This window comes from Thamnophis sirtalis, unplaced genomic scaffold (assembly GCF_051295495.1).
Source record: "Thamnophis sirtalis isolate CommonGarterSnake01/CBP01778 unplaced genomic scaffold, rThaSir2_p1.2 scaffold_4, whole genome shotgun sequence".
In the NCBI taxonomy this organism is placed as follows: Eukaryota; Metazoa; Chordata; class Lepidosauria; order Squamata; family Natricidae; genus Thamnophis; species Thamnophis sirtalis.
Window position 1 is genome coordinate 1703007 of NW_028261384.1, and position 15112 is coordinate 1718118.

The 15112-nt window shown below is 48.8% G+C and overlaps 1 protein-coding gene across 1 annotated transcript in view; it reads left to right on the top strand.

Annotated features, from left to right (window-relative positions):
- LOC106542393 (SCO-spondin) overlaps window positions 1-15112 on the top strand; it is a 128465-nt gene that overhangs the window by 54218 nt on the left and 59135 nt on the right. The window contains exons 49-56 of the mRNA XM_087712221.1: window positions 1408-1630; window positions 4580-4721; window positions 6325-6525; window positions 8395-8514; window positions 10429-10593; window positions 12540-12719; window positions 14236-14358; window positions 14454-14583. Of these exons, the coding sequence (XP_087568347.1) occupies window positions 1408-1630; window positions 4580-4721; window positions 6325-6525; window positions 8395-8514; window positions 10429-10593; window positions 12540-12719; window positions 14236-14358; window positions 14454-14583 (1284 nt within the window). The remainder of the gene's footprint in view (window positions 1-1407; window positions 1631-4579; window positions 4722-6324; window positions 6526-8394; window positions 8515-10428; window positions 10594-12539; window positions 12720-14235; window positions 14359-14453; window positions 14584-15112) is intronic.

Consider the following 15112-nt stretch of genomic DNA (forward strand, 5'->3'; position numbering starts at 1 on the left):
TAGTAGTGCACCAATGGGAACAGGGATTCTTGACCGTGCACCAATGGGAACAGGGATTCTTGACCTTGACCCTGGAAGAGGGGTGGACTTCAATTCCCATAATTCCTCAGCCAGCCTGTTGAGAAGTTCTCATCTGTCTCTTCCTCTACATCTGTCCATCCATCCATCTCTCCACCCATCCAACTCTCCATCCGCCATCCATCTAACCATCCATCCATCTAACCATCCATCCATCCACCCATCTGTCCATCCATCCAACTCTCCATCCAACTTTCCATCCATCCATCAGTTTCTCACCTCAACCACTTGAAGATGGGTGAACTTCAACTCCCAGAATTCCTCAGCCAGCCTGTTGAGAGGTTCTCATCTGTCTCTTCCTCTACATCTGTCCATCCATCCATCCATTTCTCCATCCATCCATCCACCATCTGTCCATCCATCCAACTCTCTATCCAACTTTCCATCCATCCATCTGTTTCTCACCTCAACCACTTGAAGATGGGTGAACTTCAACTCCTAGAATTCCCCAACCAGCATGTTGAGAAGTTCTCATCTGTCTCTTCCTCTACATCTGTCCATCCATCCATCCATTTCTCCATCCATCCATCCACCATCTGTCCATCCATCCAACTCTCCATCCAACTTTCCATCCATTCGTTTCTCACCTCAACCACTTGAAGATGGGTGACCTTCAACTCCCAGAATTCCTCAGCCAGCCTGTTGAGAAGCACACTGATCTCCCTCTCCCTCCTTCCCTCCTTCCCGCCTTCCCTCCCTCCCTCCCCCTCTCTCTGCCTATCTCTGATTGCGCCCCCCCCCAATCCATCCACCCACCCACCCATCCTTCTGTCTATCTAGGTATTTCTCAGTCTTAGCAACCTGAAGATGGGTAGACTTCAACTCCAAGAATTCCCCAGCTAGCATGTTGGAAAGAACTTATCTGTATCTCCCTGTCATCTCTCCTGCATCCATCCATCCATCCATCCATCCATCCATCCATCCATCCATCCATCCATCCATCCATCCAACCAACCAACCAACCAACCAACCAACCAACCAACCAACCAACCAACCAACCAACCAACCAACCAACCAACCAACCAACCAACCAACCAACCAACCATCCTTCTCTTCATCCATTCATATCTCCATCCAGTTGTTTCTCACCCTTGACCCTTCGAAGAGGGGTGGACTTCAACTCCCAGAATTCCTCACCCACCCATTTACCTTTACCAGTTATTTGGCTCTTCCAACCTGGCCTTTCAGGTGGGAAAAGCACCGGAGCTCATTGTCCTATCCAGGGAAGGTCTCCGGAAGAAGACTTGTTCAAGGCAGGCGTTCAGAAGCTCCCTCTGTTCTGCTCATCGTCTTGATGGCAGCCGATGTTGGTGTGTCTTTTTTTTCCAGACGGAAAACTGAGCCGGGATGGAGCCCCCTCCGGTCTGACCCCAACCCTTACTTCCAGGTGGACTTTCTCCAGCCTTTCTTCATCACAGCAGTGGCCACTCAAGGTGGAGGCAGCTCTGGGGGATTCGTCGTACGTTATCGCCTGCTTTATAGCAACAACGGGGTCCATTTTTGGAACTACACCAAACCTGGGTATGGCCCAGTCTCATCTCTAAAGGCTCAGGTATGGGATTTCCCCACTTCCTTTAAAAAAAAAAAAACTTCATTGAGAATTTAAAGCATTAAATACAAACACCTTTAAAAATAGTTTTGTATAAGTTACAATCCCTTTTTGACAGTACTAACATAACGATTTGTTATTCAAGTACATTTTTTATACATTCCTAATTATTCCTCTATACCAGTGTTTCTCAACCTTGGCAGTTTGAAGATGTGTGGACTTCAACTCCCAGAATTCCCCAGCCAGCATCGCTGGCTGGGGAATTCTGGGAGTTGAAGTCCACACATCTTCAAACTGCCAAGGTTGAGAAACACTGCTCTATACATCTATATTTCTAAGCTGTACATTTCATGTTCCTCTTATTTCTCCATTGATACCAGTTTTTCCCAAACTATATAATATTCTGAATCTTCCTTGTCCCTCAACTCCAAGATGAGTTTATCCATCTCTGCGCAATCAAGAATCTTTTGAGGTTTGAGGTTTATTTTATTTATATGCTGCCCTATTCCCTGAGGGACTCAGGGCAGCTCACAAACCCAAGGGGGAGGGGAGGTAAACACAAGAAACTACAAAAGAAAAGGTACAAGTGAATTTAAAAGACAACCAACAGTCACACGATTCGAGAGGGGAAGGGAACTCATCAAACCCAGGCCTGCCGACACAGCCAGGTTTTAACGGCTTTTCGGAAGGCCTGGAGAAAGGTGAGGGTCGGAATCTCTGCGGGGAGCTCGTTCCAAAGGGCCGGAGCAGCCACAGAGAAGGCCCTCCCCCGGGTAGTAGCCAGATGGCATTGGCCAGTAGATGGAACCCGGAGGAGGCCGACCCTGTGTGATCTAATGGGTCTTTGGGAGGTAATTGGCAGCAGGCGGTCTCTCAAGTACCCAGGTCCAATACCATGAAGGGCTTTATAAGTGACGACTAGCACCTTGAAGCGTATCCGGAGACCGATCGGTAACCAGTGCAGCTCGCGGAGGATAGGTGTAACGTGGGTGTACCGAGGTGCACCCACAATCGCTCGCGCGGCTGCATTCTGGACGAGCTGAAGTCTCCGAATGCTCTTCAAGGGCTGCCCCATGTAGAGCGCATTACAGTAGTCCAGTCTTGAGGTCACAAGGGCATGAGTGACTGTTGCGAGGGCCTCCCGGTTTTGGATTATCAAACAGCCGGTCGGCATGGGTATCGCTTTTCCCAGATTGCGCGAGTGCTATTCTCGCTGCTGTAATTAAGTGCCGAATTAAACATTTGATCTCTTTCGTATACTTTCCCTTAATAATCCCCAGAAGGAGCAGTTCTGATTTGAGCTCTATTTGGGTGTTTGTCATTTCCTCTAACCATTTTTGCATTTTAGTCCAATATTTTTATAGCTTTTGGGCGTAACCACCATGCACGAAAGAAGATACCCAGCGCCTGTTTACATTTCCAACACTTTGGATTTAAGTTTGGATGCATTTTTGCCAGTCTTGAGGGGGTTAAAATGCCAGCGCTAAAACATTTTTTATTGGGTTTTTTTTTGTACGCAACAGGTTTTGTCATTGTGAAATTTTTATTCCAAATTCTTTCCCCAACTAAATATTAACCCAAGTTTTTAGCCCAGGCTATCATTGGTCCTTTCATTATTTCCTCTGCCATGTCAGGAATCTCCCCACTTCCAATCCAGGAAATGATCCAGGATCTCAAAGTCAGCCTGGCCTCCTGGTTTCTCTGTCTCAGATACAGTAGTGGAATATAGTCTGGATTCCCAGAAGGGAGGGGCTGCCATTCCAGAGGAGCAAGAGGCAGGGAAGTTCAAATAGTTTGATCCAGGGGGGAAAGAATCATGTTGGCCATGTTCCCTGGAGGTTCTCAGAATCCAGTTAGTTTTTGCCTTACAATGCTTCATTCAGTGACCGCTTGAAGAGACCACGGCACTGGAAAAGAAAGCGACTGAGGACCATGTCTCAAATGTACGACCGTTGCAGCATCCCCACAGTCATGTGACTTACTGTTGGTTGCTTGAAAACCGACCCATGTTTATGACAGTTGTGGTGTCGGAGGTGGTGGTTTGTGACCTTCCAACCATTGGAAGCCAGATTCACTTAACGACCGAGTGATTAATTTCACACTTGCAGGGATTCACTTCAGAAATGGGGCAAGAGAAGTTGTAGAATGGGGCAAAAGTAACGGTTGTCTCTACTTAGCAACCTGAAGTTCTGGGCTCAATTGTGATCGTAAGTTGAGGACTACCTGTATCGAGGGGGTCCTTGACTTACAACTGTTCATTTAGCGACTTTTCAAAATTACAATGGCATTGAAAAGAGTGATTTGAAGTGAGAAGAGGGAGGAGGAGGAAGAGGAGGAGGACTGTGGGTTCCTTGGTCCTCTCTGAGCTGGGTGGTTTTCTTACAGACTTAAGAAAAGTCTGTACCCAATTAGGTAACATCATCAGTCCTAGTAAGGAGTGCAGTTTGCCTAGTGAGGAGAGCACTCCTTACTAGTACTGGAGATGTAATGAAACAACTGTAAGAAAACAAGCAGGCTCAGTGAGCACCAAGCACCCTTCAGAAATTTTGGGTTCAGTTATGGTTGCAGATCATAACCATGAAACAAGTCGGTTGCTTTAGTTTGGCAAGATTCTGTCTGTTGGTGAGGAACAATAATGGAAGCTGCTTAGAAGAAACTCCACATGCCTCTCTTGGTTTTTCCAAGTCTGAGAGCTCAGAAGAAAGAGCCCGGAGCCTTTTCTTCCTCCTTCTGTGGGCATTGCCAAATCTGAGGATTGACTGTGAGCTTCACAAAACTGGAAACGACATTTGACGGTGTCTTCTCTCCGTGGGTTACTCTCTTCTGTTTTTCAATCCCTTTCTCTCCCTCTTTACCAATTTCTCTTCGATGCTCTTCTCTGCTTTGCCGAGAGGATGAGGGGATTCCATACCCTTGAACCACACGTTTTGTCCTCTCCAAATCCCCCCGCAGGTTCTGGAGGGGAATTCAGACAGCAGCACCCCGAGACGGCAGGAGCTCAGCCCGACTTTCCTCGCCCGTTTCCTGCGCTTTGTGCCTGTGGAGTACCACCAAAGCGTTTCCTTGCGCCTGGAGGTGTTTGGCTGCTCCTGGAGTGAGTTGAGGCTGGGGAGGGGATGTTGGAGGGCGTGGAAGTTGCAGAGATGGTGTACAGCTCAGGGCTGCCTTGAGAGTTATCGCGTCTTCAGGACCTGCGCCTCTCTGATGTTGCTCTGCCAATTTTGCCAACAGGAAAGGATGCTGGGGGGGGGGGAATGTGACATCTTAAGGGCTAAGATTCCTCTGACTGTCCTTGACATGGGGGGGGGCGATCCTCCTCTTCTTCCTCTCGACCGCTTCGTTCTTTCTCGCACAACCCAGAGACGGACCGTGCCGTGGGACGGTTGACCTCTGCCAGCCGCAGCCCCGCCCCAGGAATAATCCGTACGAGACCAAGTGAAGCCCCATCTCCTCCTGAGAAGCCCATTGGCACCCCTGCCCGGTTGCCACCTTCCACCAAACCGGAGACCACGACAGTTTCCCATACAGGCGTTACGGGGCTGACCCCTTCTCGGCAGTTCCAGAAAACCACCATGCCAGCTGCTTTATCCACGGCGATGCCCGGTATTCGCTGGTCCACTTCTCGGCCGCTGGTGACTCCTGGATCAACCAGTGCTTCTGGAGTGCCCACGTGGCATATTCTCCCGCACAGCCCTGGAACCGCTGGATGGAGGCCCACCTTGTCAGGTGAGGCCACGAATTCGGCGGGGTGGGAGGAACATCCCGTTGGGGGATGCCAGCTCAAATCTTGACTCCAAAACTAAAACTGCAAGAGGGTCCTTGGAGTCCTAGTGGACGATCCCTTAAACATGAGTCAGTTGTGTGCAGCGGCAGCCGAAAAAGCTAACACAGTTCTTGGTTGTATAAACAGAGGCATAGAATCAAAATCAGGTGAAATGTTAGCACCGCTTTATAAATCCTTAGTAAGGCCACACCTGGAATAACTGCATCCAGTTCTGGTCCCCACATTACAAAAAAGAGGTTGAGATTTTGGAAAAAAAGGGCAGAGAAGAGCAACTGAGATGATTAAAGGGCTGGAGACCAAAAACATCTGAAGAACGGCTGCAGGATTTGAGTTTGGCCAGTCTAGAGAAGAGAAGGACTAGGGGGGACATGGTAGCAGCCTTCCAGTATTTGTGGGGCTGCCCGAAAGAAGAGGGGGTCAAACTATTCTCCAAAGCACTAGAAGGCAGGAGAAGAAACAATGGATGGAAAATAACCAAGAAGGGAAGCAACCTGGAATTAAGGAGAACCTTCCTAACAGTGAGGACAATTAGCCAGTGGAACGGCTTGCCACCAGAAGTTGTGGGTGCTCCACCATTGGAAGTTTTTAAAAAGAGATTGGAAAACCGTTTGCCTGAAATGGACTAGAAGACATCCAAGGTCCCTTCCTACTCTCCTAAATCTGTAAGGGTCTTCTGCTTGAGCAGGGGGTTGGACTAGAAGACCTCCAAGGTCCCTTCCAACTCTGTCATTCTCTTATGTCAGCTTCACCATGATGTCATGAATGCCTCCCCCTCCCCAGATATCAATAGAAGGGACAGGCAGAAGCCCCTCCTCATTTCAACTTCCTGTGAGGACACTTTGGGGTCTGCCCCCCCCAGAGGATTTTGCCCCAATGCCACCCCTGACTCCATTGTCCCCTTTCTCTTTGGCAGTGCCCACTCTCATGCCCTCTGCTGGGATGGCACGGGTCCTTTGCACACAAGGACAATTTACCTGCGAGAACTTTGGCTGCGTAGATGCCGCTTCCGTCTGCGACGGGCAGCCGGACTGCGCCGACGGCTCGGACGAGGCCCACTGCGGTGAGTGCGTGCCAAGCACTGGGAAGGATCCTCTGTTGGTCTTGTTGCCTCTTGGCTCTCATCACGTTCAGGACGGCGAGAGGCTCTAAGGAACATGGAGAAAGTCTCCAGGTTCCTCCAGGCTTCAGGGGTTTCAACTGCTGTCTTCAGCCTCAGTACACCCCAGCGAGGTGGGACGTTGCTTTTTATCTGGCAGTTGTTGTCCAGCCAAAGAAATTTGGATTCATGGATTCCATATATGGCTTGCAAGTGCTATCAGCGCTTGGTTGGGGAAGGAAGAGAAGGAAGAGAAGGAGAAGGGGAGTGAGAAGATGAATAAGGAGGAGAAGGAGGAAGAGGAGAAGAAGGAGAATAGTGGAAAAGGAGAATGAAGGAGAAGGTAGCTGAGGAGGAGGAGAAGGAGGAGGCGAATGAGAAAGATAACAGATGAGAAGATAAGGAGGAATAAGGATAATGAGGAGGAGAAGGAGATAAAAGATGAGGAGAAGGAGCAGGAGAAGGAGGATAGAAGCAGAAGGAAATGAAGAGGAGAAGATAGGGAAGGAGAAGAGGAAAAGAAAGAGGATAATGAGAAGGAGACAATAGGTGAGGAAAAAGAGAAGGAGGGGAAGGGAAAAGTAGAGGTGGTGAAGGAGGAGATAGATAAGAAGAAAGAGGAGAAGAAGGAAGATAAGGAGAAGGAGAATAGATGTGGAGAAAGGAGAAGGAGAAGATAGGTGAGGAGGCGAATAAGGAGGAAGCTAATGAGAAGAAGGAGATAAAAGATGAAGAGAAGGAGAAGATAGATAAGGAGGAAGAGAATAAGGATAATGAGAAGGAGGAGAAGGAGAAGAGAGGAGGAGGAGATAAAAGATGAAGAGGAGGAGGAGAAGGGGAAGGAGAAGATAGATAAGCAGAAGGAGAAGGAAGAGGAGAAGATAGAGAAGGAGGAAAAGAAAGAGGATAATGAGAAGGAGACAATAGGAGGACAAGAAGGAGGGTAAGGGAAAGATGGATGTAGATGAGAAGATAGGTGAAGAGATTGAGGAGGAAGCTAATGAGAAGAAGGAGATAAAAGATGAGGAGAAGATAGATAAGGAGGAAGAGAATAAGGATAATGAGAAGGAGATAAAAGGTGAAGAGAAGGAGGGGGAGGGGAAGATAGATAAGCAGAAGGAGGAGGAGAAGATAGAGGAGGAAAAGAAAAAGGATAATGAGAAGGAGACAATAAGTGAGGAAAAGGGGAAGTAGGTGAGAAGAATGATAGATAAGAAGAAAGATGAGAAGAAAGAAGCTAATGAGAAAAAAAATAGTGGAGAAAGATACTAAAGGAGAAGGAGAAAGGAGAGGAGGAGGAGGTGAATGAGAAGGACAAGGAGATAATAGATGAGGAGGAGGAGGAGGGAAGATAGATAAGCAGAAAGAGAAGGAAGAGGAGAAGATAGAGAAGGAGAAGAGGAAAAGAAAGAGGATAATGAGGAGACAATAGGTGAAGAAGAAGAGAAGGAGGGGAAGGGAAAAGTGGAGGCAGAGGAGGAGGAGGAGTAGATAGATAGATAGATAGATAGATAGATAGATAGATAGATAGATAGATAGACAGACAGACAGACAGACAGACAGACAAAGAGGAGAAGAAGGAAGATAAGGAGAAGGAGAATAGATGTGGAGAAAGAAAAAGGAGAAGATAGGTGAGAAGGAGGAGATAATGAAGGAGAAGAATCACCTGGTGAACTGACAGCCGCTAGCAATTCTACCACCTAACGGCTGAAGGTTAAAGTGGGGTTGAGTTTACAAACCATTGTTAAACCACGATTGACCGGGCCAAGGCTTAGCATCCAACGCCACCAATCTCTCAATGACACCGAACTGCTCTCCCCTCTTGTCCTTTCTCAGGCGGTCCCACGGCGCCCACGGCCCACACCATGGCCCCCCCAATCCCGGCAGGCCCCCCCAGCGCCTGCTCCTCCAAGCAGTTCTCCTGCCAGAGTGGGGAGTGCCTGAGCCATGAACGCCGCTGCGACCTGCGCCAGGATTGCCAGGACGGCTCCGACGAAGCCAACTGTGGTAGGTGGGCAAACAGGAGAGGGGGTGGAGCAGCCGTGGGCCCCCAATGATCCGGGACCCCAAAGGTGTGGGCTGAGGAAGATTGAATCTGGGCTCTGCCAAAGCTGGCAGAGTTGGCATTCAGCCGGTCACCAGTCCGTGGTATGGCAGGCATTTGCCCTGATCTTGCAACCCCGATAGCTTTATTTTTTATCCTTCTGCTCCTCCTTTTCCTTCTCTTCTTCTTCCCCCTCCTGCTCCTCTTTCTCCTGCTCCTCCTTCTCTTCCTTTTCCCCCTTTCTGCTTCTTCCTTGTCATCCTCTGCTTCCTCCTTTTCCTCCTCCTCCTCCTCCTCCACTCTTACTCTTCTACCCCGTCCTTCCTCCCATTCTTCTTCCCCCTTGTTCCCCTCCCCTTCCTCCTCCTCCTCATTCTCCTCCTCCCTCTTCTTCCTTGTTCTCCTCTTTCTCCTCCTCTTCTTCCTCCTCCTCTTCCTTCTTCTTCTTTCCTGCCCCCATCCCCTTCCTCCTCTTCCTCCTCTTCCTCTTCCTCCTTCTCTTCTTCCTTTTCCTCCCCTTCTCTTCTTCCTCATCCTCCTCTGCTTTCTCCTTTTCCTTCTCCTCTTCCTCCACTTCCTCTTCCACTCTTCCTCTCCTTCCTTGTCCTTCCTCCCATTCTTCTTCTTCCTTCCTCTTCTTTCCTGCCCTCCATCCCCTTCCTCCTCTTCCTCTTCCTCTTCCTTCCTCTTCTTTCCTGCCTCCATCCTCTTCCTCCTCTTCCTCTTCCTCTTCCTTCCTCTTCTTTCCTGCCCTCCATCCTCTTCCTCCTCTTCCTCTTCCTTCCTCTTCTTTCCTGCCTCCATCCTCTTCCTCCTCTTCCACTTCCTCCTCTTCTTCTTCTTTCCTGCCCTCCATCCTCTTCCTCCTCTTCCTCCTCTTCCTCTTCCTCCTTCTCTTCTTCCTTTTCCTCCCCTTTTCTTCTTCCTCATCCTCCTCTGCTTTCTCCTTTTCCTTCTCCTCTTCCTCCACTTCCTCTTCCACTCTTCCTCTCCTTCCTTGTCCTTCCTCCCATTCTTCTTCTTCCTTCCTTTCCTGCCCTCCATCCCCTTCCTCCTCTTCCTCTTCCTCTTCCTTCCTCTTCTTTCCTGCCTCCATCCTCTTCCTCCTCTTCCTCTTCCTCTTCCTTCCTCTTCTTTCCTGCCCTCCATCCTCTTCCTCCTCTTCCTCTTCCTTCCTCTTCTTTCCTGCCCTCCATCCTCTTCCTCCTCTTCCTTCCTCTTCTTTCCTGCCTCCATCCTCTTCCTCCTCTTCCACTTCCTCCTCTTCCTCTTCTTTCCTGCCCTCCATTCTCTTCCTCCTCTTCCTCCTCTTCCTCTTCCTCCTTCTCTTCTTCCTTTTCCTCCCCTTCTCTTCTTCCTCATCCTCCTCTGCTTTCTCCTTTTCCTTCTCCTCTTCCTCCACTTCCTCTTCCACTCTTCCTCTCCTTCCTTGTCCTTCCTCCCATTCTTCTTCCTTCCTCTTCTTTCCTGCCCTCCATCCTCTTCCTCCTCTTCCACTTCCTCCTCTTCCTCTTCTTTCCTGCCCTCCATCCTCTTCCTCCTCTTCCTCTTCCTCTTCCTTCCTCTTCTTTCCTGCCTCCATCCTCTTCCTCCTCTTCCATTTCCTCCTCTTCTTCTTCTTCCTCATCTTCCTCTGCTTCCTCCTTTTCCTTCTCCTCTTCCTCCTCCACTCTACCTCTTCTTCCTTGTTCTCCCTCCTCCTCCTCTCTCTTCTTCCTTGTTCTCCTCTTTCTCTTCGTCCATCCCCTTCCTCCTCTTCTTCCTCCTTCTCCTCTTCCTCCTCCTCTTCTTCCTCCTCTTCCTCTTTTTTCTTCTACTTCCTCCTCCACTTTTTTCTTCTACTTCCTCCTCTTCCTCCTCCCCCTCCTCCTCTCCAGTGGACTGCATCCTGTCTCCCTGGAGCCTCTGGAGCGAGTGCAGCCGGTCCTGCGGGCTGGGGGTGACCTTCCGGCGCCGTGACCTTCTCCGCAACGCTCTCCCGGGGGGACGTTGCGACCGGGATGAATTCGATAGCCGCTCCTGCTTCCTCCGAGCCTGCCCAGGTAGGGCTTCTTCTTTCCAGCTCTGGCACCCAAATCCTTCTCCCAGCCCCTCACCCCCACCCACAGGCTTTGGAAAAAGCTGGACTCCACCTGAACCACTACGAGGAAAAAGATTCAAGCTAATATTTTGTACTGTGTGTGTGTGTGTATATATATATATATATGTTTATTTTATAACCCCTGGTAAGCCCCAATTATGGGAGGAAGCTAACTGCTTCCATCATCTGTCTATCGGCTCGTCACAAGAGTCCACAAGAGATAAGACCTTTCACCCTGGCTTCGCTGATAACGGATAAGAGCCTGTGGCCTAATGGCTAAGAAGTTTGCCTAGGATGTAATATAGCCCAGGTTCAAATCCCAGTAAGGGTATGGCTAGCTGATGAGAGCTAAATAGCTTGAAATAGATCTATACTAGTCTCCCTTTATTTATTTATCAGAACAAATAAAACACACAGACACACACACACACGTGTGTGTGTGTGTGTGTGTGTGTTTGTGTTTGTGTATGTGTATAATATAAATATATATTTGCTCCTGGAAGCACGAAGCCGAGCAAACAAGCCTGAAGATGACGAATGAGACTTCGTCAAAAGGTCGCCAAGACACTTCCAATTTTACGCGGGAGAAAACCCGAATAACCAAAGACCTACATACATATATATATTTGTGTGTGTATGTGTGTGTGAATGAATGAATGTGAGTATACACCAGTGGTGGGTTTCAAAAATTGTTCGAACCTACTCTGTAGGTGTGGCCTCCTTTGTGGGAGTGGCTTTCCGCCCGTGTGACCGGATGGGAGTGGCTTGCCGCCCATGTGACCGGATATGAAGGTGCCGACGACACTTGTCAGAACCACCTTAAATTACCTCACACACAGCACTGGCATGCATAAAGATATGATGTAAACTTGTTTTTTAAAAGTCATCTTTGGTTTGCGTTAAAACAACTTCAACACACGCAATGTTCTGATTGCACCACAAATGCAGTAGTCATCCTTACCTTTCACAGAGGCTCTGAGTTTTATAAATAGGAGCATGATAGTGTAGAATAATCACATCCAAGGACCAGTGGTGGGTTTCAAAAAATGTTTGGAACCTCTTCTGTAGGTGTGGCCTGCTTTCCGGGTCCACTGGTGGAACCTCTTCTAACCGGTTCGGTAGATTTGACGAACCGGGTCTACCGAATAGGTGCGAACTGGTAGGAACCCACCTCTGGTATACACCCACGTGTGTGTGTATGTCTGCAAATGCAAAGAGAAATAGACATTGGAATACGAAATAGGAATAGAAAAATAGGAATAGAAAAATAGAAATAGAAAAATAGAAATTGAAACATAGAAATTCAAATTCAAATATAGAAATCACAATTAAAATACAAAATAAATAGCAATAGCAATAGAAACAACCTAAATAGAAATAAATAGAAATAGAAATAGAAATTGAAATAAATAGTAGAAATAGAAGTAGATATACAAAGTCGCTGCAGGGAAAACATAATGCAGGTAGTCCTTGACTTACGACAGTTCATTTAGCGACCGTTCAAAGTTACGGCTGTGCCGAAACAAGGCACCGTTTTTTCAGCCTCACGGCCATCACAGCCTCCCTGCGGTTACAGGATCCAAATTCAGACGCTCGGTTCCTATTTAGGGCAGTTGCTGGGATCCCCTTTTCGATCTTGCAACCAGCCGCGTCAAGGGGGGGTGGGGAGTCCCGATTCACAGAAACGACCATGTTCCAGATTCAACAAAGGCCACACTTCACTTAACAACCAGGGCAGGAAAAGTCGTACAATGGGGCAAAAGGACCCTTGACCAGTGTCTCACTTAGCCGTGTAAATTTTGGGCTCCCTTGCGGCCATAACACGAGGACTGCTGATAGTCGAGAATCCCAAGGCGGCTTCCTCTGCCTTTACTGGTGGGACTTCCGCCTGCTTTTCCTCTTTCCCAGTGAACGGAGGCTGGGCCTCCTGGGGCGAATGGTCTGACTGTGATGCCGAGTGCCGGGGCGGCGTCAGGAGTCGCACCCGGACCTGCGCTGACCCCCCACCCAAGAACGGAGGAGAGCTGTGCCCCGGAGATGCCGTCCAGATGGAGACATGCAACCAACAGCCCTGCAGAGACGCCCGGGGTAAGCGGAGGAGCGGGAGGTGGCTGTCTGGTGCTGAGCGGGATGGGGCAGAGATGGGGCAGAGGAGAAACAGAGAGAAGGGGTGTAAATCAGAATCCAGGACCACCTTCCAAGGAAAAAGCACTCTGCGCACGCCCAGAGAACCCTGCTGCCAATCTCCCGCTGTTTTCGAACCCCAAACCTCACTGCTGAAGACTCGGGATTGCCACTCTCTCTCTCTCTCTCTCTCTCTCTCTCTTATATTATCTAATATATAACATATATAATAGTTTGTGTTTCTGTGTGTGTGTGTGTGTGTGTGTATACATATATGAGTTCCAGGTGTAGTTCTAGAAGAAGAGACAGACATTGTGATCTCCGGAGCTTAAAGTATTATTACCCACTTAGTTTTCATTAGCCTCTGCTAACATTGTCAGAGTGCAAAAACTACCATTGATGAGATATCTGCCTTTATACATCATTAATCAAGTTTATCTATCTGTCTGTCTGTCTGTCTGTCTGTCTGTCTGTCTGTCTGTCTGTCTGTCTGTCTGTCTATCTTTCAATATAGAGATGTATATAAGATGTCTAATATATCTATTTAGATTTACAACCCCCCGGTATGCCCAAATATGGGAGGAAGATCACTACTTATTTATTTATTTATTTATTAGACTTATATACTGCTTCATAGGGCTTTCAGCCCTCTCTAAGCGGTTTACAATTTTTTTTAGCAAATTGAGTCAGCAACTTGCCCCCACAGTCCGGGTCCTCATTTCACCCACCTCGGAAGGATGGAAGGCTGAGTCGACCTTGAGCCTGGTGAGATTAGAACCGCTGAACTGCGGATCACAGTCAGCTAAAGTGGCCTGAAGTACTGCACCCTAACCACTGCGCCACCTCGGCTCTTCCATTCTCTGTCCTTCGGCTCGTCACAAGAGACCATCCAGACAGAAACCCAATATTTTTACTGTTGCACAAATACAACAGATGTCTAATATAATATATATAATATAATATATTATTATTTATTGATTATTATTTATTAAATGAATTAATTGGAGGCCTCCTAATCATTAGCAAAAGACTTTGGGGGTGGGTCTCATCCCTGATGCCTCCTTCCCTTCCTGTCCTCTGAGGGGTGTCCACCCAGCACAGAACGGGCCAAAAAGTCAAGATTTGGCGCACTCCAAGCTTTGCCTCCTGTTTGAACAGGGGGTTGGACTAGATGACCTCCAAGGTCCCGTCCATCTCTGTCATTCGATGATTCTTTAAGGGTGTCCTGCTCGAGCAGAGGGTTGGACTAGATGACCTCCAAGGTCCATTCCATCTCTGCCATTCAATGATTCTTTAAGGGTCTCCTGCTCGAGCATGGGGTTGGACTAGATGACCTCCAAGGTCCCATCCATCTCTGCCATTCAATGATTCTTTAAGGGTGTCCTGCTCGAGCAGGGGGTTGGATTAGATGACCTCCAAGGTCTCTTCCGCCTCTGCCCTTTTAGCTCTGCTCTTTTTCAGGCCTCGTCTTTCTCCACAGACTGCGGTCCAGATATGGTCTTCGTGCAAGCTGGGCATTGTGCCCGCGGCCTGGTGGACCCTTGCCCGCAGACTTGCCGCCAGTTGAGTGTCCAGAAGTCATGCCAGAGCAGCTGCGTGGAGGGTGAGTTCAAGGTCCTTGGCGTGGTGTGTGTGTGTGTGCATCTTTGAACCCCCTCTAGATAACCTCCCTCTGTTGCCTCTCTGTGGTCTCTGCAGGGTGCCGGTGTCCCCCCGGGCTCTTCCTGCAGGAGGGGGGCTGTGTGAACATCAGCCAGTGCCACTGCTTCTTCGATCACAACCACCGTCGGCCGGGAGAGATCTTCCTGCGGGACAACTGCAGTCAATGGTGAGCATGCGCAGATCTCGTCCCTTTCTCTGCAGACTTGCTGGGTCTTAGAGAGCAGCGAAACAGTGTGTTTAAAAGAAGGGAGGCTTGTCGGAGGCTATTTGGAAGTGGGTGTGTTTCCCGAATGGGGAGGGCTGGGAAGAGCCCTCCCAGGATAAAGGATAACGCCCGAGTAAGGCACCACCTGGAGTACCGCATCCAGTTTTGCTCGCCGTATTACAAAAACGGAGGTTGAGACTTTGGAAAAAGCGGAGAGAAGACGAACGAAAGAGAGTAAGGAAATCCTACATCGTTTCTGACAGATGGCTCTCAGAATGTTGCGGAGTGAGAGGTGTGTTAAGTGAGCGTCGCCCCGCTTTGTGACTTTCCTTCCCGCCTTTGTTCCGGGAATCCCTGCAGTTGTTAAATGAGTAATTCGGTTGTTAAGTGAGTCTGCTTTCCCCCTTGTCAAAAGGTGGCAAAAGGGGATCGTATGACCCTGGGACACTGCAACCGTCATAAATGGGAGTCAGTTGTCAAACATCCGAAC